The 21,717-nt window shown below is 54.8% G+C and overlaps 1 protein-coding gene and 1 long non-coding RNA gene across 2 annotated transcripts; one reads left to right on the top strand and one right to left on the bottom strand.

Annotated features, from left to right (window-relative positions):
* Positions 1–1,342: 1,342 nt before the first annotated feature.
* On the top strand, positions 1,343–18,806 carry LOC107000612 (sushi domain-containing protein 2-like). Its single transcript, XM_077950504.1, has 16 exons — positions 1,343–1,491; positions 2,119–2,178; positions 2,637–2,763; positions 3,017–3,122; positions 4,369–4,441; positions 5,559–5,693; positions 7,070–7,271; positions 7,462–7,547; positions 7,637–7,905; positions 7,991–8,134; positions 8,232–8,390; positions 9,070–9,199; positions 10,765–11,928; positions 12,974–13,234; positions 18,323–18,407; positions 18,496–18,806. Exons 8-12 carry the CDS (start codon positions 7,480–7,482, stop codon positions 9,129–9,131), a joined length of 702 nt encoding a protein of 233 aa, XP_077806630.1. The 5' UTR covers positions 1,343–1,491; positions 2,119–2,178; positions 2,637–2,763; positions 3,017–3,122; positions 4,369–4,441; positions 5,559–5,693; positions 7,070–7,271; positions 7,462–7,479; the 3' UTR covers positions 9,132–9,199; positions 10,765–11,928; positions 12,974–13,234; positions 18,323–18,407; positions 18,496–18,806.
* Positions 2,586–8,230, bottom strand: LOC144331893 (uncharacterized). Its single transcript, XR_013399491.1, has 4 exons — positions 8,092–8,230; positions 6,299–6,411; positions 5,515–5,758; positions 2,586–4,635 (listed from the first exon to the last, which is right to left on the bottom strand). It is a non-coding gene; the product is annotated as an uncharacterized LOC144331893 (long non-coding RNA).
* Positions 18,807–21,717: the final 2,911 nt, after the last annotated feature.

Here is a 21,717-nt window from a genome sequence, read left to right as displayed (position 1 = left end):
CCAGTTCTGAGTTTTCAAGGGGAGAGGGGCCCAGTGATGGCTGTTCTTTGAAGGAAAGGGAAGAATGTCTCCTGTTTAACACGTTTCTATGTTTCCAGTTAGTTAGTTAGGTTAGTTAGTTAGTTAGAGCCAGGGTATCTCACTCTGTTGCACAGGCTGGAGTGCAATGGCATGATCTTGGCTCACAGTAGCCTCCACCTACCAGGCTCAAGCAGTGCTCCCACCCCAGCCTCCCAAGTAGCTGGGACTGCAGGCATGTGCTACCATGCTTGGCTACCTTAAAAAAAAATTTTTTTTTTTTTTGATACAGACAAGGTCTCACTATATTGCCCAGGTTGGTATTAAACTCATGGGCTCAAGTGATCCTCCTGCCTTGGCCTTTCTAAGTGCTGATATTACAGGCAGGGCTTCAATTTTTTAAAGCTCCCAGCAGGGGTATTAAAGTCTCCCTTTCCAGAGAAAGCGCACTCTGTCCCCATCCCTCATGTTATCCTCTCCTGCCTCTGCTTAGGGTTCACTCTGGGGGAATTGCCACTTGAGAGATTCCTTTTTGTGTGTGGCTTCTGACTGACCGGTCCCTGCTCACAGCTGCTGCTTCTCAGGGTGGGGTCCCTGAGGCCTGGAGTGTGGCCTCTGAAAACCTTCAGGGCCAGAAGCAGAATGAGAGCCTGTGGCCACATAGCCCCTGGTGGGAGACGTCCTGCCACCCTTTGCTTCTCTGTGTCACTCTGGCTGTACATTTCAGATCCCTGGGAAACGTTAACTGGTAGGACCTAGAAGGGGAGGTGAGGAGGGGTCACGCCCCAGGTGTGCCTGTGGTGAGCCTTTGTGCTGAGCAGGTGCAGGGAGGGAGGCCCAGGTGCACACATCTGTGAAGTAGGGGCAGCTGGTTGGGCTCCTTGACCTGCTCCAGAACTTCTTATTTTCTAGCCACTTCACCTGCAGAAGGCCCAGGTGGCTGTGGTCTCTAGGGTCCCTTGCAGTGAACATACCGCCTGTCCTCAGCTCCTCTCTAGGCCTGGTGCTGTGCTCAGCACCGTCGTATGTGTGTATGTGTGCACGCACGTGAATGTGTGCAGGCATCATGAGGTGTGGTCCCTGCTCTTAGGCAGCTTGCCTTGTGGCTGAAATGAACCATCACCTGCATCAAGGGGTCGAAACACAAGGCCAGATGCAGTGGCCTTGTCTGGAGTCAGATGGTGGCTCCGTGACCTGGCTTCACTCCAGAACTACCTGGGGTTTCTAGTTGTGCAAATCCCAGGTCCCACCCAGATTATGAGTCCAGTTTTCTACAGGTGGAGCCCAGGAAGGTGTATTTTTAACACGATGGTACTGCTCATTCACCCAGCCCAGCCAGTGGTCTCTGTGTACCCAGGAACTGCTGACACAGAGCTGGTGCTCCCCATAAAACAGAAGACAGAGCCTTCACGGACGGGGGACGTGTGGCTTGGTCATGACAGGGTATTTCGTACCAGCACAGACTGTGTTCAGGTGACATTAAGGACAAGTTCCTGCAGGCTAGCTGCCTGGACAGGGCTGGGTGGGGGTAGAAGAGGGGTCACAGAGGGGCTTGCTCCCGGCCGCCTCACCAGCTGCTTGATTTAGGGCTTGGCTCTGGGTCATCCTGGGCCTGATTCTGAACCACGGGACTGGTGTGGCCTGCAGGCTCCTGCCACAAGCTGTTCATGGTGCAGGGGGAGAACAGTGTCCACAGTTCCCCAGACAGCAGCAGTGGATACCAGGCCCCCAGGAGTTGTTACTGAAGTTGCTGCTGGACAACTCGCCCTTCACTGAGCTCCACATAGCACCCGTGGTGATGGGAGCCGGGTGGAGAGAGTCTGCCAGCCTGCGCATCAGCTCCCAACTGGGAGGGGCAGAGGGAGGAGGGAGTGGGAGCCCCAGGCAGCAGGGCTCTGGGAGCAGTGGGGCCCTGGGTTCCAGGGGTGTCTGGCAGGCCCCTCCTTATTCTACCTCTTTTGGCCTCTGGGTGGAGATGCTGGCCACAGTCAGGCTCTGCCTCTGACTAAGGACTGGAGAAGTGGCGGGTGTGGGCTGCTGCCCCGTGCAGCCTCTGAACAGACGCCAGGGCCTCTGCCAATCATGACTCCTTGCTTTCAGCTGGACCCACAGGCCCTGCAGGACAGAGACTGACAGTATGCTGTCATCACCATGAATGGGGTATGTGTCCCTGGGACTTTTCTGGTGCCCACATCCCCCAGAAGGGTAGGGTGGCCTCTTCATTTTCAAATCGGTCAGAGGTGGCTGAGCCTGAGCCAGCGTCTGACACGGAGCCTGGTTGGAGGAGGGAGGTTCCCCGAAGAGCAGAATCACCGTGCCCGGGAATCGTCACACTGACTGGGATGCAGTTGCCAGCCAGGTCCTGAGCATCCCTCCTCAAACAAAGGTCTCATGGCACCACCAGGACAGGTGGGGCCTCCACTCGGTGACCTGGGGACTGCATGTAGAAATGGAGACCTCTGATTTGTCTTTAGGTACCCCAGAAAGGTTTACACCTTAAAAGCAATGACACACCCAAAAAGGCCTGGGCATATATGGTAAAATGTTAATATTTGATGATTCTTGGCTTTTTCTTATACTATTCTGTCTTTCCTACTTAATTTTTAATTGTTATTAAGAAAGAGAGAGTGGGCACAGTACACCTATGGTCTGAGCTACTCTAGTGGCTGAGCCAGGAGAATCACTGGAGCCCAAGAGTTCGAGTACAGCCTGGGCAACATTGCAAGATCCCATATTTTAAAAAAAGTAAGCAACCAAGAGAAGCAGCGGGGATTTTAGGAGGTGGTTCTGCAGAAGCCAGTCCTTTACACCATCTTCAACAATCCTGGCTCTTGCTGAGGTAGACTAGGGGATTCCCTGAGGGGCAGCCCTACCCCATGCTGAGACCTCTGCATGCCTTCAGAGTGGAAATATTTGATGAGACTCCAAGGGGCCCTTGAGACCTTGGGCTATGAGGGCCAGAAAGATTAGTGGACTATGCCCTTTCTCCCCTCTATAGATTGAAGTAAAGCTCTTGGTCAAGTTCAACAGCAGAGAGTTCAACTTGAAGAGGATGCCATCATGAAAACAGGGGTCTTCGGAGCTGAGATTGCTGTGGTCACCAAGTGAGTGGGGAGGGGCTTGGGCTCATGCACTGAGGGTGCATGTCCCTTCAGCTGTTTCTGCAGAGAAGAGCATGTGTGGGTCTCTCCTCTCTGTGGCCGCTTCGTGGTGAGGTCAGGCCCCAGGGAACACTTGGTGTGTTCAGCTACCTCCTGTGTTTACTCAACACCAGCTCAGGAATGTCCTTGCCGCCTTGCTTGGAAGCAGTAGGGCTGGCTCCAGGAACTGCCCGAGTGCAGTTTTCTGCCCTCGCTTGGAATTTGTCATGGTCCCAGGTTCCTGTTGAATGGCCATAACCCCTGCCCCTTTGTCACGAGTCAGTTGCCAAGAGAAGCCTGTTGGGTTTGAGAGCAGTTCTTGCAGACACAGACCACTTCCTCTGAGAATTCATTTGCTTCCCCAGGTTGGAATCCGGCTGGGCCCCTGAACTTGCTGGTCATGTGGGCCGGGGCCTCCATCAATCATACCCCGGACTCCTTTCTGTGTCTAAACAGCACACTCACCCCCAACTGCACGGCAGCCACTTGCGTAGCACTCTGGGAGGGCTCTGGGCATGAGCAGCGAGGACTCCAGCAGCAGCCCCCCCAAATAACCACTGCTAATGAGGGTGGCTTGAGAAGCGGCTTTGATGTGCTCCTAAACCCAGTTGCAAAACAAAGCTAAAGTTAAGGCCTCAGCACAGCGCTCTGTTCTAACTTTGAAGTATTCTTACTCTAGTGTCCTGTGTGGCGGTATTGGAATTGTTCAGTGCTAGGACTCAGAGGAGTAAAGCACTTAGCAGCGCAGGACTTAGAGCGCTGGTGCTGAGGCAACCCTTCATTCATTCATCGGATGTGTGTTAAGGCCCAGGCCCAGGGCAGGGGTCAGGGATTCTCTTCTCACACAGCACGCGGGTGGCAGGACCAACACCGGGTCTGATCTCCCAGCTGGGGACACAGGCTGCTAACCCCAGGCCTGGAATCTGTCAGATGCCCTTTCTGTGCTGACTTTACTTAGACAGGCCTCCTGACCTTCCCACAAAGATCATGTGTGACTTGCAGGGGTTCTGGCTGCTTGAAAGGTCCTGAGACAGTACATGCAATGAGGACTGAGCTTGCAGAGGGAGCACAGGCATGCAGAAGGTTCTCTGTGCAGCCCCACACCTAGTCACCTTAACCATCATCCTCACTCCACCTCCATAGAGCAGGTCTCCTGTGTGTGGCCCACGCAGGGCTGCCAGGACACTGAGAACATTTCCTCCTCCCGCAGGAGACAGAGGTCCGAGGTGCCCTACATCGTACGCCAGTGCGTGGAGGAGCTCGAGCGCCGAGGCATGGAGGAGGTGGGCATCTACCGCGTGTCCGGAGTGGCCACGGACATCCAGGCACTGAAGGCAGCCTTCGATGTCAGTCAGTGGTGGCCTGGGGAGGACAGGATGGAGGTGTGGGAGGCGGTGTCCGCGATGAGATCTCAGAGTGCTCCATGGTCCGGGCATGTCACATTCTTCTCTGTGTCTTTTCTTCATTTACAGTGTTACTATTTTTAAAAAAGAGAAGACAAGAATTATAGAAATAGCTTCTGTAGAAGCCAGTTTTTAAACCATCCTAGCCATGCATGCCACTTGCTGGGGTGAACCAGGGGCTTCTGTGGGGCCTTGGCCTTCCTGCCTTGGGGGTGGACAGGAGGTGGAAGCCCAGGACTCAGTGCAGTCTGTCCACTGCCCTGTGTGACGATGCGGTGGGCAGAGGACACTGATGGGACCCAGCTCAGGCTGGGGCTGCAGCATCTCTGCCTCCATTTCACCAACTCTCTCAGGCTATGAAAGACATGGACCTGCCTCAAGTGCCAGAGGAGGACACAGAGGCCCCAGAGGGTCCTTTCCAGCATCTTCAAAGCAACAGGATTTTGTGCCTGCAGACCCTTCTTTGGGGCACACACCACTGACCCTGACCAGGACCCCTAGAATGCCTATCACCCCTGGGTGGGCCCTGTGGTAATTTCCCTCTGGGGGCCCAGAATAGACGTGGCCTGCGGTGAGGACGCAAGCACCAGTGGCCCATTGGGTCCAAAGGAAGACACTGATTCAAACACTGAAACCAATCAGATTCTCCCACAGCCTTCCTGCCATCAGAAGACACTGGTGCAGGGTTGGTTGCTATGTACAGGGCAGAGTCACCCGATTCCCACGCAGGCACTGTGTCCTGCTGTGCTGGCCTCCTCCTGGCCATCACATCGGGCCAAGCAGGGGAGAGGAATGGGAATGCCCATGCACCCCCATCAACTCTGCAGACACAGAACCACACACAGCTCTTGGGAGGGGTCAGATGAGCTGCTTAAAGCCGGGGAGGGACCCGCACAGTGGTCAACATGGCAGGGACGGTGCTTTAGCCAAGCCTGGGATGGTGGGAGACTCACTTGGGATCCTGAAGGAGGCCGCTGCATTTCCATGCTCTTTCCAGATAACAAGGACGTGTCGGTGATGATGAGCGAGATGGACGTGAACGCCATCGCAGGGACGCTGAAGCTGTACTTCCGTGAGCTGCCCGAGCCCCTCTTCACCGACGAGTTCTACCCCAACTTCGCCGAGGGCATCGGTGAGCACTGGAGGCCTTGGCCTCATGGGAGACGTCTCCTCCACATGCACTGCTGCCCTTGGAGGCTGTGAAAAGTGATGTGTGGGAACCTGAGCTGTGCCCCCTCTGCCATGGTCGGTGTTTTAACCCAACCTCAGAAAACAGGACCAAAATCAAGCCTGTCCTGGAAGACCTCGCCCATCCCCAGAGGGCTCCCCGTCCCTATTCCTCAAGGAGACCAAGAGGGTGAAATGGTCAGCACTGCCGTGCTGTGGGGTCCTAAAGTCTGCTGTCCTCCTTCCTGCAGACCAGGACTGAAGGAGCGCCCAGGTGCTCTAGCCACGGGTCCTGGCCCAGTCAAGCATGGGTTCAAACCTGGCCTGACCCTTAGTCAACCTGCAGGCTGATGGCTAGAGTGGGTGCTGGTTCATGTGGCACCTGTAGTCTCCACATCACCCTTAGGGCAGGTCTGCCTCCCAGGCCCATGCACAGAGGACCTGCAGGTGGCCCTGTGGTGTCCAGGACAATGAGGGAGTCTCTGCATACTTGGTGGGGCTGGAGCCCTCCCACTTCCCACCTCTTTGTGTCCCTCACTCCCGTTTCATTCCACGCCAAACCTCCCCTACCTTGGGCTCCCCTGGGGAGGGGGTGGTGGCAGGAGATGCCCAAGTGCAGCTCTGTCCATGAGTGACTGCTCTCGCAGCTCCTCCTGCTGCTGTTCGCCGGGTGCTGCTGACCCCTGTGAGGTGGAGAAAAGGCGTTCAGGTGGCTCATACCCCACACCAGCGCCCCTTGCAGAGTCCTCACTGGGGGCCAGAGCTGTGGGACTGAGGATGATGACAACCCTGGGCTATGCAGGGACACGAGCCCCAGGCACTCCACGTAACCACCTCAGGAGAGGTTTCTCAGGAGAGCAAAAATTACACGGGGCAGGCTGGGCATGGTGGCTCACGCCTATAATCCCAGCACTTTGGGAGGCCCAGGCGGGTGGATTACCTGAGGTCAGGAGTTCAAGACCAGCCTGGCCAACATGGTGAAACCCTGTCTCTACTAAAAATACAAAAATTAGCTGGACCTGGTGGCACATGCCTGTAATCCCAGCTACTCAGGAGGCTGAGGCAGGGGAATTGCTTGAGCCCGGAGGCAGAGGTTGCAGTGAGCTGAGATCATGTCTCTGCACTCCAGCCTGGCTGAGAGAGCGAGACTCTGTCTTAAAAAAAAAAAAAAAATTACGTGGGGCAGAAGAAAGAAGGCATGGAGGCACGGGTGATGGGCGGAGGGCCCGGCTGCCTGCGGCCCATCGTGCTTGCCTGCGCAGCCTGGGTTGGGGGTGCGGAGAGTGGGCGACCATGGGGTGGTGTGGCCTGGCCCCAGCTCCAGCATCATTGTCTCCACAGGGACGTGCAGGCGCTCTGGACCAATGACCACGCGCTGGCCTGGCACCTGAGCAATGACTTCCGAGAGGACCCTGTGGCCTGGGCACGCACTTAGTGCCAGGCCTGGGAGGAGCTGGAGGATCAGCTGCCCAGTTTCCTGGAGGAGCTGCCGGACTGCCCCTGCACCCTGACCCAGGCCCGGGCGGACTCCGGCCGCTTCTTCGTGAGCCTCCAATCAGGGCCCAGGAGAGGGGATGAGGGTGTCGCCTCCCCACTGAGGACAGCACCAGGGGAGGCAGATAGAGGTGTCCTGGAGGGTGGGGCAGGGGTCTCAGGGCACCTGCAGAGTTGGCCTCGGGAAGGGGATGACAGAACCGGAGGCCACTGGGTGACAGCCACCTGCTGCTCTGCAGACGGACTACGGCTGTGACATGGAGCAGGGCAGTGTGTGCACCTACCACCCCGGGGCCGTGCACTGTGTACGCTCTGTGCAGGCCAGGTGAGCCCCCAGGCTGGGGCCGGGGTGGGGACTGGGGACAGGGGTGGGCTCCCAACAGTGGCCTGGCCGTGACCCACTGGCTCCCGCAGCCCTCGGTACAGCTCGGGTCAGCAGTGCTGCTACACAGCGGACGGGACGCAGCTCCTGATGGCTGACTCCAGCAGCGGCAGCACTCCCGACCGCGGCCATGACTGGGGCGCACCCCCGTTCCGCACGCCACCCCGAGTGCCCGGCATGTCCCACTGGCTCTACGATGTCCTCAGCTTCTATTATTGCTGCCTCTGGGCACCCGACTGCGCCCGCTACATGCAACGGCGGCCCTCCAATGACTGCCGCAACTACCGGCCCCCACGACTAGGTGGGTGCCATCCTGTGCCCCGGACCCTGGGAAAGATCGGGCTGGGCTGGGGTGCACCCCACCTGACCCTCCACTCTCACCCCAGCCTCCGCCTTCGGAGACCCACACTTTGTGACCTTTGACGGCACCAACTTCACATTCAATGGGCGCGGAGAGTACGTGCTGCTAGAGGCAGTGCTGACTGACCTGAGGGTGCAGGCGCGGGCCCAGCCCGGGAGGATGTCCAACGGTGAGGCCAGGGCTAGGGGCTGCTCTGGGTGGCACAGGGTAGATCCAAGGTGGGAGGCTGGAGCCAAGTGGCGCCCGTTCCGCTTCCACCACCACAGGCACACAGACCCGTGGCACAGGGCTGACTGCAATGGCCGTCCAGGAGGGCAACTCAGACGTGGTGGAGGTCAGGCTGGCCAACGGGACCAGAGGTCTGGAGGTGCTGCTGAACCAGGAGGTGCTGAGCTTCGCCGAGCAGAGCTGGATGGACCTGAAGGGTGAGTAGTCCAGCCACGCGAGGCTGCGGGCTGCCCTCACCTCCTCCCCATTCCTGCGGGGAGACTGAGGGGAAGCCCTGGGCCTTCACGCCTCTCCCAGCCCTGGCTAGAGGCCTGGGCGGTCCGACCTCAGGCCTTCACACCCACCAAGGTGCCCACATCATACCCACCTGGTCAAAAGCCAAGAGGCCAGGATGGGGGGACATGTCCTCCCTACGGAGCATCCCGGGAGCCATCTGGAGGGAACTCACCCGGTAACGTTCACCGCTGGCCTGCACAGAGCCACTCTTGTGCTCCTGTCGCTCCCTCAGTCCTCAAAAGCCACTGCAAGGTCGCCAGCCCTGCACGGTTAAGGATGTCCCTGGCAAGCGGTAGCTCCAGCATCCGAACCCCTTGCTTCAGGGAACTGAGCGAATGAAAAGATTCCTGGTTGGGATGGGTGGGGACCTGGGAGGGGCCTGTCAGCACTGAGGGTACAAGGACCCTCGGGACGTGCCCAGGCAGGTGTGGCTGCTGCAGCCAAGGCCAGAGGGACCCACACGTGCATCTCAGCATGGGGGGTTCACCGCAGGGGCTGCACCTCAGGTGCCGCTGGGGGTTCCACCACAAGCAAGGCAGGGGTGGTGGAGGGTCATGGTCAACAGAATTGGCCCTGGGTATGCCCTCCCTTCCCCTGCAGGTGCCCTCACCCACAGCCCCTGGGTGCAACCGCCGCCACCACCGCAAGGCCTGCAAAGATGATGCCCAAAAGCACCGTGTAGCTGCGAACTGGTGGGGAAGCGAGTGTCAGCGAGGGGCCCTCTGGGGTGGTGAGTGGGGACAGGTGCAGGCAGGTATATGAGCAGGGTGTCCTCACCTGGCTGGCACTCCGGGGTGGGTGAGGACCAGGTGCCATCAGCCTGGCAGGTGCTGGTCTCTGCCCTGGCCAGGCTGTAGCTGTTGTCACAGTGGAAGTAGATGGTGGAACCTGCCAGGTACCTGTTGCCCTCCTTTTGTCCGTTGGGAGGTGGGGCCAGCCAGCCACAGGACACTACTGGGATGGCGGCAGTGTGTGCTGCTGCGACACAGGAAGGGCAACATGTGAGACCCCCCAGCCCCTGTCCCGAGACCCCAGGGCAGCCGGTGGGACCGCCGAGCCTACTTCTAACTGCCCAGCCTGGAAACAGGAACCTAAAAAGTATTGATGACAGAGATAGGAGAGGGCTGGGGCCCTGCTCATTTTGTCTGGAGCTTAACTCACTTGAGGTAAAAGTTTGTGGCTGGCAGAGAGGTTGGTAAATTAGGGAGAAATTGCAAAAAGGAGAGAGTCACTGATTGTAGGAATCCCAAATTCTAAATACAACTGAGGACAAAGCCCTGGCTGCCCCTGCACTCTGTGTGTGGGGGAAGATGTACGGAGCCCAGCTTCCAACTCACTTGGTCAAATGAGGAAACTCTGGGGAAAACGCAAAGTCTCTACAGTCAGCACTGCTTGGGGAGGAGAGTGGCTGTGGGTGCTCAAGGAGGTGGAACTTCATTCCCCAGGCCTGGGTCCCAGAGGAGGACGGCCTGTGTGCTGTGCTGGACAGTGATGTTCGGCTTCTCCCCAGGTGGGAGCCAGCAGCTGCTGAGGAAGGGTGATGTGGAACAAAAGAGAAAGCCTGGGTCTGAGGTGTGTGGTGGTTTTAATGGATCTGGGTTTCTAATGAGACACCCCCGGCGCTGATGTGACAAAATCACACCATTGTGTCTAGTGTTGTATCTTCCGGGGCAGGAGATGGTGGTTTCTGTCCTGGGGCTGAGCCCCTGCAGGAGGCTGGACCAGCACGGGTAGATGCAGAGACGCGTGAGCACAGGGCAGGGTCCACCCTGGGGTGGGCAGAGCTGGGAGGGTAGGCCTGCAAGGGCCTCAGGGGCCTGTGCTTGGGTCATGTGCGAGGACAGTGTGGAAGAGGGGACCCAGGCAGGATGGGGACACCCATAACCCTCCTCCTGAGGACCCAAAGAGAAGGCAGAGCTGCCTCAAATCTTTCCATATGACAGTTCATTTTGTGTGTCAAATTAGGTAGGCCACAGAACCCAGTCATACACTCAAACAGAAATCTAGATGTGTCCATGACGGTATTTTTAAAGATGGGATTCACATTTAAAACAGCAGACTTTGATTAGCCTTCATCTGTTTTTTGCGTCTTTGTTGTTGTTGTTGTTTTTTGTTTTTGCTTTGAGACAGGGTCTTGCTCTGTTACTCAGGCTGGAGTGTGGGAGTGCAATCTTGGCTCACTGCAGCCTCAACCTCCTAGGCTCAAACAATCCACCCACCTCCGCCTCCTGAGTAGCTGGGACCACAGGTGTACAGCCCCACATGTGGCTAATTATTTTATTTTATTTTTTGTAGAGACTGGGTTTTGCCATGTTGCCCAAGCTGGTCTCCAATTCCTGAGCTCAAGTGATCCACCCACCTCAGCCTCCCAAATTGCTGGGATTACAGGTGTGAGCCACCGCACCTGGCCAAGTTCATCATTTACAATGTGAGTCATGTCCTTTACCCAATCAGTTGACAGCCTTGATAGAAATAAGATGACGACTGAGCTGTTACCTCTGAGATGACAATAAGAAACACATCACCCAGGTGGAGATGACAGAGACTTTGCTTGGGTAAGAGCCTATCAGATCCATGTCACCCCAAGTCCATGTTGTAGGTGACAGCACAGTTTTAGCTCAGCAACGCTCAGCCCCGGGCCGGCTGCACCCACACTCTGCCCATCAGCCCCAGAGCCGTGTGTCTTGCACGGGTCTGTGCCTCTTCCCTGACTGCAGCTGTGCTTGCTCCTTGGCTCACCCTTTCTGGTTCCTCTAACTTTCCACCAGCATCCTTCACCTCCCCTTCCTCAGATACAAGCAGGCCCCATGGACCCAGAACAGGATTCTTTCAGTACTTAAGTTTTACTTCCATTTTTTTATACTTTTCAAACTAAGCTTGGCTTGACCCAAATCAACATCTTTCGACCTCCACCAAAGTCTCCAACGAGATATTTTTATCTTAAACCACAAATTTCTCCTTGAAAAAACATAATTAGGGTGAGGCAATATGAACAATGGATAGAGCTAAAGGTTAAACTAAATATAAGCATATGGCCCCGTCAGATCTAGTTGTTTGAGGAAAATCAGGTGTTGTTTGAAGAACTGACAACAGAAGGCATGCCTGAGCTAGACTTGGGAAAAGTCACCAGCCAAGATGACTGTGCAATCCCGGAGAACAGAAGGGCGGTTTTGCTTACTTCTCTGTAGGTCTTGGGCACTAAGTCTTAGAGTTGCTATGCCGTACATTACAGTAATAGCCTCATCCTCAGGCTGCAGCCCAGAGGTGTGCAGAATCCCTGCATTGGCCGAGGCATCTTTACTTCCAGAGAAGCAGCTGGGGACTCCAGAGCCCTGGTGTTTATTTGAGTCTGAATAGTATTCTCAGGAGAAACTGGTGAGGGATCCCTGGCTTTTGCTAGGACCAGAGTATTGAGAAGTCATCAACACGGAAGCACAGAAGCCACTGCTCAGGGTGCAGGTGAGTCTGGCAGATGCTCCCAGGGATGCAGAGAGGGAGGGCGGCTGAGTCAGCATGGGCTGGGAGAGGGAACCTGCAGACAGATAGTCCTAGGTGCTAGGACAGTGACCAGGGTTAAGCTGTTTGGGGGTATGAGCCAGAGGAGGATGACACAGGCTCAGGACCTGACCCTGGACATCAAAAGACTGTTCCTATCTGTGCAGTGAGAGAGGAACATGAGGAGGAGGGGATCCAGGCCCTGGTGGACACAGCCCTCCTGAAACCTGAGTGCCGTGCTGGGCTGCACAGGCCTTTTTTATCTTCTCCACTTGCCTGGTGGGGAGGGGCTGTTCATGTCAATTTGTTTGATCCACTGGTGATCTCTGCCTCACCCTGAGAACCAGCTGAGGTCTGAGCTTGGTTCTTTAGACAGAGGGTCTGAGGGGTGAGACTCAGAGTTTGCCCCATTGGAGGGACCAAGGAGGAAGCAGCTTCTGGGACCTTCCACAGATCTGTGAGCACGAGACTCTGCCCATCTTGGAAGGACACAGCTGCTGACTCCTCAGCAGCAAACACAGGCTTTGCTGCCCTAGCCCTGGGGAGATAGGGGGGCGGCACAGCTGCGGGTGCTCCTGTGCAGACCCTGAGACAGACCCACAGTGCCCTCTGCTGCTCGCTGGCCACCCTGCAGTCTCTCAGCGGAAACTGTGAGTGGAGTCACCTGAGAGCCAGGCCACTGTCAGGCCACAGAATCTGTGAGTCAAGACTCTGGCTCTGCCCCGTGTTACTGACAGGAATAAGAATCCTTTACTCATGAGGTTTTTCTGGATTTCCAAGAGAAGCCCACGAGGGAAATCTGATGACCATCCAATGTGAGGAGGCTGCAGGGAGCGGGGAATGCAGAGGGCTCTGGAAGTGAAGACCTGAACAGCTCCCTCCACAGGAGCCAGGGAAGGAGGCAACTGATAGTTGGATATTGTAAATGGGAAAATGTCTCACATGTCTGGCCTCCATCCTGGATGATTTTACTCTTAGGCCACATACGTTGCTGCCTCTCCTGCCACAGGATGCCTCTCCTGAGACCCAATACCATGGATGGGTGGCTCAGCACAGCCTGGGCCCTGGACCCTGAGAGATGAGTGTGGTGCAAAGGAACATGCTTTAGTCCACTCCGGAAACACTAGCAAAAGACCAGGACAAAGCAGCAGTGAGACAGGCGTGAGGACGTCAAAGTGAAACCATGAAAGACCACTGTGGTGAAGCAGTGGACAGAGAACAGGAGCGGTGGAGGCGTCCCCAGGGGTAACACCAGGTTTTGTCCACGGAGGTACAAATTTACTTGTTCAGGTCATCTCAGTGCCCTGGATCTTCTTGAAGTGAAAAATCACTGAAGTCTTTGTGCTTTCTGACATTCTGGGCCCTCTCTTCCTTCATCTTCCTTTGCTGCCCCAGCTTGAAGAGGGTCTGCATTGGCACATTCAGTGAGGGGCTCTGAGGCGGTGGTGTCCTCCCTGCGTGGACATTTTCCACCAGAGGCTGAGAGGTAGATCAAGTGCTGAGTTCCTCTTCTCAAATGCAGCTCACTCCCCCGCTCTCTGAATGAGAACCTGTTATCTATGTGTGTTTCTCTTATTTCCACCCAGGGACGCTTTTGTTAAAACTGTGTATATCTCCTCTGTTTAAGGGGCAGCGGTGGCCGCAGGTGCTCCTCATGCTTGAAGGAATGGGAGGGGAGTGTCCACAGTGGCTCGGCTCCTTGGCTGGGCGCAATCACTGGCAGGGTCAGCTCCAAGTCCTCATTAGACCAGCGCCCAGGCTCCTTAGCCCAGGAATGTCCAGAATCTGGGCACAGAGCCCAGGCCTCAGGCCACCATGGCCCACCTGAGCAGCTCCTCCTCTGCACTTCCTGGGGCCCGGCATGGAGGCACAGCCCCCAAGGCTGCTGGAGGATGACCAGGGCCTATCAACATTTGTGGAGAGGGTCCTGAATGGGGGCTCAGGCAGGGTAGCATTGGTCAGATTTGCCCCTTAGGTCTCAGAGAAAGTGCTGGAGAGGGTGAGGCTGGAGGTTGGGGGCTGGGTGGAGAACGGGGTTGGGAGGAGAGGAGGGGGAGAGTTGAGCCCCCTCAGTGTGGCCTGCAGCGCTGGGAGTGGCCACATGGGGGCAGCAGAGTGTAGGAACAGCGAGTCTGGGTGGCGGGAGGTTGGGAGGGCAGTCAGCCCCGCCCTGCAGCTGGATCAACAGGGTTGGTCACAACCGCAGCCAAGGTCCGCCACAGCCCACCCCTCTGCCGCCCCTCACCTGGGCCATCCCCCCCCATCTCAGGAGTGTTGAAGAGGTTGCACAGGTCGCCCCAGGTCATTCAGCAGGCACTGACCATAGGGTGGGAGTCCAGGCCTCCCACCTACTTGGCCTTGCCCTTGGCGAATGGGAGAGCTGGGGAGGCAGAGGCAGGTCTCATCTGAGCCCTTCCTGGAGGAGGGGAATGTGCATGATGGGGCCTGTGTGCGGGAACAGAGCTGGGAGGGTTGCAGGGCAGGGTGGCAGGAGGCTAGCAGATGGGAATGGGGTCTGGTTCCTGTCTTTCTAGACCTCACTCTGTTGCTTCCCCATTCCCTGGGTTTGCACCTCCAGGCACGGTGGGGCTGAGGGCCAGCCGCTTGGCCAGCTGGGCAGGCACTTTCCTCCCTACAGATGAGGTAAGGCAGGGCTCCCCTCTCACTGTCTGAATCCCCAGCGCACCCTGTGCCATGCCAGGCCTGGGCCACCACGTGTCAGTGGGTGAGAGGTCAGTTTCCTGGTCAAGGCCTGGACATGAGGGAGCGGGCACAGGGGGCCCAAGAGGGTCAGGGGCAACTTGGCAGCTCATCAGGTCCACTAGAGGGTGTCCCAGACAAGAACAGCCCCTGAACCGAAGTCACCAAACAGGTTGGATTCTCAGAGCTCTGATTGGTTGGACAAGGTGTTCTGGGTAGAGGAACAGTCTATGCAAAGGCTCAGAGGAAGTGCAGTCGTATCTGTGGAATGGCAGGGGTGGGGGCCAGCCAAGGCCACCCCTACCAGGCCAAGGCAGTTAGACTTCATCCTAAGAGCAAAGTGTGGCCTGCCTCGGGCTCCCCCACCCCCACCAATCTCCCTCCAGGATGGGCCCTTGGTCTGCCCCCGCACCTCCCCTTTCCAGCATGAGAAAGGGTGCCCTGTCTGTGGCCCTAGTCCCAGACATCAGATGTTCCCAGTGACAGGGGCGGGCCAGCCTGGGAAGCCCCACCACCTGCCAGGGGCTTTTCCTGGGGCCTGAAAGAGACAGAGGCAGGGCCTGTGCAAAGGCGGAAGGCCTGGAGCCGGTGCAGACTCTCTAGAGACATCAAAGGCGGTGACCTCCGCCTCAGGGGGATGGTCTCCCAAACAGCAGCCCGGGGCTTGCAGGACGGGCAGCCATGGGAGCTTTGCGGGTGGTTCACGGTGGGGTTGAAATGACAGAGTATCAGAGTCACCCAGTGGCCTGTACCGTCGTGGTGGTACCAATCAGAGTGGGGCAGATGGTAACCCAGGGCTTTGGAAACACAGGTAATGAGAGAGCTGGGGGGTGTAACAGGAGCTGATGAGGTCCCTGCAGGATCCCAAGACCCACCTTGGGCAGAAGGGCAAAGGGAGGAAGGAGTGTGCTATGGGAGCCAGGTCCAGGTCCCCATGGAAGTGGGTGTCACACAGGCCTGTGGGCCAAGGGGAGTCACAGAGGTGACAGCCCAGCTGCAGGTCCCCGTTGACTAGAGCAGGGAAGCCCCACTTCTCTGTGCCCCCTGCCCTCCAGCCTCCCACTAGGTCTCTTGTTGGCTGAGCACAGTGGGTGCGGCTGACCTGGGGGCCAGGATCTGACTCAGTACAGTACAGCCACAGCTGGGGAGCGAGGGACCCCCTCCTCTGCCACGCTGCTTCCTTCTGCAAGCTCCAGGGTGGCCGAGTGCCTGCTGTGGGCCAGAGCTCCGCTAGGCCCATCAGGACCCCCCTGTCCTCAGGGTCCAGTGCTGCCAAGGAGGAGGGAGGGGTCGGTGCAGCGCATTGTAGGAGTGGGAAATCAGGGAGGCGTCCTGGAGGAGTCCGGCTTCCCACAGGCCCCCTCCAGGCTTTCGCCAGCTCCCTTTGTTGCAAGGATGTAAGGATGACTGACTTTGGAAGCCATGCCAACCAAGTCCCTGCGGACCTGATCTCCCACCACTACTGTTCCAGGACCAGGAAATAAACTTCTTTTCTGATTAAGCCTTAATATGTCCAATTAAGCCTTAATATGGACCATTTGTTCAAGCAGTTGGTTGGTCCTGAGAAAGGAAAGAAACTTCTCTTTGGTGAGACAGGGTCTCACTCTGCCACCCAGGCTGGAGTGCAGTGGTGCGATCATAGCTCATGGCCGCCTCAACCTCCCAGGCTCAGGTGATCCTCCTGCCTCAGCCTCACAAGTAGCTAGGGCCACAGGCACGCCCAGGCTGGTCTTGAACTCCTGGGATCAAGCAATCCTCCTGCCTCGGCCTCCCAAAATGCTGGGATTACAGGCACGATCCACTGCACCCGGCCAAAAATAAACTTTTTACCTGAGGAATGAGTGCCCCCTTTAATTATCAGGCCCAGAGAGGCATTGAAATGTGACAGGGTGTCACAGCAGTCGTGCCTCACTCCCACCTTGATGCCACTTGCTAGGTGGGTTCTAGACTAACCGATGTCAAGTAGCCATAAAATGCCATGTGCTGGACACCATGATGTAGGGGCCACAGGAAAACTTCCCCTTCACCCTCTGAAGGTTCAAGGAAAAATCAGCTCACAAAAGGCAGATTAATTGGAAAACAAGGCATGCAAATTTATTAGCATGCATTGGGGAGAATCATAGAGTCATTGCCGAATATCCCAATGGGATAAAGATGCTTATATACCCCACTTCTTAGGGGAAAGGGAGATGGGAATCTCTCCTTTGATATTCAGCTGCAGCCAGACTCCTGCAGGAAGACCCCCAACCTCCCACTCCTACAACGCACTACACTGGCCACTCCCTCCTCCTCGGCAGCACTGGACCCTGAGGGGAGGGGTCTCCTGATGGCCCACAGCGGGCACTTGATCACCCCGGGCTGGCAGGAGATGGGAGTGAGGATGATTTCAGAACGACAAGTACATGATTTGGGCTGGGGAGGATTTTTGTTTGTTTGTTGTAAGAGGGAGTCTACCTCTGTCACCAGCCTGGACCACCCAGCTACTTGGGAGATTGAGCCACTGCCCCTGGCCTGGGTGGGGAGAATTTAATTGGTTTAAAGAACGTACAGGGCCGGGCTCGGTGGCTCATGCCTGTAATCCCAGCACTTTGCGAAGCTGAGGCGGGCGGATCAGGAGATCAGGAGATCGAGATCATTTTGGCTAACATGGTGAAACCCCGTCTCTACTAAAACTACAAAAAATTAGCCAGGTGTGGTGGGGGGCATCTGTAGTCACAGCTACTCAGGAGGCTGAGGCAGGAGACTCGCATGAACTCGGGAGGTGGAGCTTGCAGTGAGCCGAGATTGCACCACTGCATACCAGCCTGGGCGACAGAGCGAGACCCTGTCTCAAAAAACAAAAACAAAACAAACAAAAAAAACATACAATGGGGCTGGGCACAGTGGTTCATGCTTGTAATCCCAGCACTTTGGGAGGCCGAGGCAGGGGGATTGCGAGGTCAGGAGTTTCAGACCAGCCTGGCCAACATTGTGAAATCCCGCCTCTACTAAAAATATAAAAAATTAGCCGGGTGTGGTGGTGTGCACCTGTAATCCCAGCTACTTGGGAGGCTGAGGCAGGAGAATCACCTGAATCTGGGAGGCACAGGTTGCAGTGAGCCAAGATCGTGCCATTGCACGCCAGCCTGGGCAACAGTGTGAGACTCCGTCTCAAAAAAAAAAAAGAACATACAAACATATAATGGGCCTGGCTCGGTGGCTCATGCCTGTAATCCCAGCACTCCAGAGGGTGAAGCAGGCAGATTATGAGATCAATAGATCAAGACCATCCTGGCCAACATGGTGAAACCCCATCTTTATGAAAAATACAAAAATTAGCCAGGCGTGGTGGTGCACACCTGTAATCCCAGCTACTTGGAAGGCTGAGGCAGGAGAATGGCTTGCACCTGGGAGGCGGAGATTGCAGTGAGCCAAGATCGCACCACTGCACGCCAGCCTGGTGACAGAGCAAGACTCCATCTCAAAAACAAACAAACAAAAACAAACAAAACCATACAGCGCCCTGGGACAAAGTCTGTTGGGCCTGAAGAGCAAACAATAGATTGTGACGAGTCTGTCCAGGTGTGTTGACAGTTTTCAGTCTTTCTTCCTGTGACAGGAGTTCAGTTAAGGAAGACTCACAGGAGGGGCCAGAGCTCATGGTTTTCTTCTTTGGCAGATCCAGACTTCAGGCAGATAAGGAACTTCAGAGAACAACTTCATCCTGAGCTCTGGCTGACAGATTGAGACCGAGGCGGGGAGAGGTCAGAGACCTTATGGCTTCTTCTTCAGTTCAGTGCCATATTTTGGGGTATCAGTTTCTGAGTCCCAGCAATAACTCATACTCTATAGTTCAACAGTAACCAGCCAGGCAAGGAGCAGTGGCTCACATCTGTAATCCTAGTGCTCTGGGAGATGGAGGCAAGAGGATTGCTTGAGGCCAGGAGTTCAAGACCAGTATGGGCAACATAGTGGAGCCTGCCTACAAACACACACACACACACATTTAGCCATGACAGCATGCACCTGTAATCGCAGCTACTCAGGAGACTGAGGCAAGAGGATCATTTGAGCCCTGGAGGATGAGGCTGCAATGAGCCATGATGACACCACTGCCAACAGAGCGAGATCTCATCTCAAAAAATAAAATAAAATAAAGCCAATCACTAATGCGTGTTATTGAAACTGCCTTTGCAAAAAAGCATAATTGAGGAAATTATGACAGTGAAAGAAATCAGAGGTGACCAACTCTCCAAGAGTCTGAACCTCCTCAAATTGCTGCTGGGGATAACATCACTATTGTAAAACTTGAGATCAGGGCTTGAGATATTTTGCAGACCCTGCACTCCATGGATCAGCTGACGCCACCCAGACTGCTATTCTGGCTCAACCAGTTCTGCCATCACAGCCAGGAACAGAAGACAGCAAGAAAAACTCATTTCCACCCGCTGTGATTCCATCTTCAACCTGACCAATCAACACTCCCCATTTCCCAAGCCCCTACCTGCCAAATTATCTTTAAAAACTTTGGTCAGGCGCCTAGACTCATGTCAGTAATCCCAGTAATCCCTGCAGTTTGGGAGACTGAGGCAGGCGGATCACTTGAGGTCAGGAGTTCAAGATCAGCCTGGCCAACACGGTGAAACCTCGTCTCTACTAAAATCGCAATAATTAGCTGGATGTGGTGGCACATGCCTGTAGTCCCAGCTGCTCAGGAGGCTGAGGCATGAGAATCACTTGAACCCAGCAGGTGGAGGTTGTAGTGAGCGTCTCAAAAAAACAAAAAGCAAAAAACAAAAAACTCTGATCCCCGAATCCTTGGGGAGACTGATTTGAGCGATAATAAAACTCCGATTGACTCTGCATGAATTACTCTTTGTCCACTGCGACTCCCCTGTCTTGAAAAATAGGCTCTGTCTAGGCAGCTGGCAAGGTGAACCCATTGCAGTTACATTACCTCTCTAAACCACTGAGAATTCCTGCTAAACAATTTTATATGAAACCACTCCCTATCCTCTTTTACTATTTATTTATTTATTTTTTTGAGCCAGAATCTCGCTTTGTCACCCAGGCTGCAGTGCAGTGGCGCGATCTTGGCTCATTGCAGCCTCCACCTCCTGGGTTCAAGGGATTCTTCTGCCTCAGCCTCCCAAGTAGCTGGGACCACCAGTGGTGTGCGCCACCACTCCCAGCTAATTTTTGTTTGTTTGTTTGTTTTGAGACGTAGTTTTGCTCTTGTTGCCCAGCTGGACTGCAATGGCACAATCTTGGCTCACCAAAACCTCTGCCTCCCAGGTTCAAGCGATTCTCCTGCCTCAGCCTCCCAAGTAGCTGGGATTGCAGGCATGTGCCACCACACCCAACTAATCTAATTTTGTATCGTTAGTAGAGATGGGGTTTCACTCTGTTGGCCAGGCTGGTCTTAAACTCCCAACCTCAGGTGATCTGCCCACCTTGGCCTCCCAAAGTGCTGAGATTACAGGTGTGTGCCACCATGCCCAGTCTCCTTATCCTCTTTTGTCTTTAAAGAAACTACTTTTGGGCCGGGCGCGGTGGCTCAAGCCTGTAATCCCAGCACTTTGGGAGGCCGAGGCGGGCGGATCACAAGGTCAGGAGATCGAGACCACAGTGAAACCCCGTCTCTACTAAAAATACAAAAAATTAGCCGGGCGCGGTGGCGGGCGCCTGTAGTCCCAGCTACTCAGGAGGCTGAGGCAGGAGAATGGTGGGAACCCGGGAGGCGGAGCTTGCAGTGAGCCGAGATCGCGCCACTGCACTCCAGCCTGGGCAACAGCGTGAGACTCCGTCTCAAAAAAAAAAAAAAAAAAAAAAAAAGAAACTGCTTTTGTGGCCAGGCATGGTGGCTCACGTCTGTAATCTCACCACTTTGGGAGGCCAAGGCAGGTGGATCATGAGGTCAGGAGTTCAAGATCAGCCTGGCCGAGATGGTGAAACCTCATCTCTACTAAAAATACAAAACGTTAGCTGGGCATGGTGGTGGGCGCCTGTAAGCTACTCGTGAGGCTGAGGCAGAGAACTGCTCGAACCCGGAAGGCAGAGGTTGCAGTGAGCCAAGATCATGCCACTGCACTCCAGCCTGGGTGACAGAGTGAAACTGTCTCAAAAAGCAACAACAACAACAACAATAAAACAAAACTGCTTTTGGGCCAGGCATGGTGGTTCATGCCTGTAATCATAGCACTTTGGGAGGCTGAGTTGGGAGGATCACCTGAGTTCAGAAATTGGAGGCCAGACTGGGCAACATAGTGAGACACCATCTCTTTAAAAACAAAAACAAACAAACAAACAAAAACTGCTTGTAACAAAGGTCGAATGAAGCACTCCCCAAGGCAACTTGGAAGTGTGTCTGGGGCCACTGTTCTCAACCTTGGCCCAAATAAACTATACTAATTTTGCCTCAGTTTCTTCCTTTAGGTCAATAGTCCCTGTAACAATACACCAAAGGCATAGGTATAAAAAGATGGCCTTACCTTTTTCATTAGTGTGGAAAATAAATACTGTGTGTGCAAGGTGAAAAAAATCTAAACAGAACAATTCAGGGAACTAGCCCCTGGCTAGGGGACATTGAAGCTGTGCTCAGCCTTTTGCTTCTTTAAACACTATGGTACTGTGTAAATAAGTTCAGGTTAACCTGGAGGAGAAATTCACACGAGTAGATCAGCTGGTTAAATGGCACAAGCATTTTCTGTCTCAAGTTATACTGGTGTAATCTCAGCTCACTGAAACCTCTGCTGAGTTCAAGCCATTCTGCAAATATTCACCCATTGTGAGTTGTCTTTTCACTGTTTCAGTGATGTCTTTTGTTGAACAGAATTTCTTAATTTTCATATAGTCCAATTTATCATTTTTTTCTTCTATACTAGCTTTTGTGTCCTGTTTAAGAAAAAATTTTGGTATGCAACAAAATAAAAAAACAGAATTAAAAAAAGAGAAGCATTTACCTACTCTAAGGTCACAAAGATATTCTCTTTCTTTCTGTAAATACTACTTAATATTTTATTTGATTATTTATTTATTTATTTATGTATTTTTGGAGATGGGGGTCTCACTACG

Source organism: Macaca mulatta, chromosome 10 (assembly GCF_049350105.2).
Source record: "Macaca mulatta isolate MMU2019108-1 chromosome 10, T2T-MMU8v2.0, whole genome shotgun sequence".
Taxonomy (NCBI): domain Eukaryota; kingdom Metazoa; phylum Chordata; class Mammalia; order Primates; family Cercopithecidae; genus Macaca; species Macaca mulatta.
The sequence above is the reverse complement of the archived record's forward strand: the minus strand, read 5'-3'. Positions and strand labels throughout refer to the sequence as shown.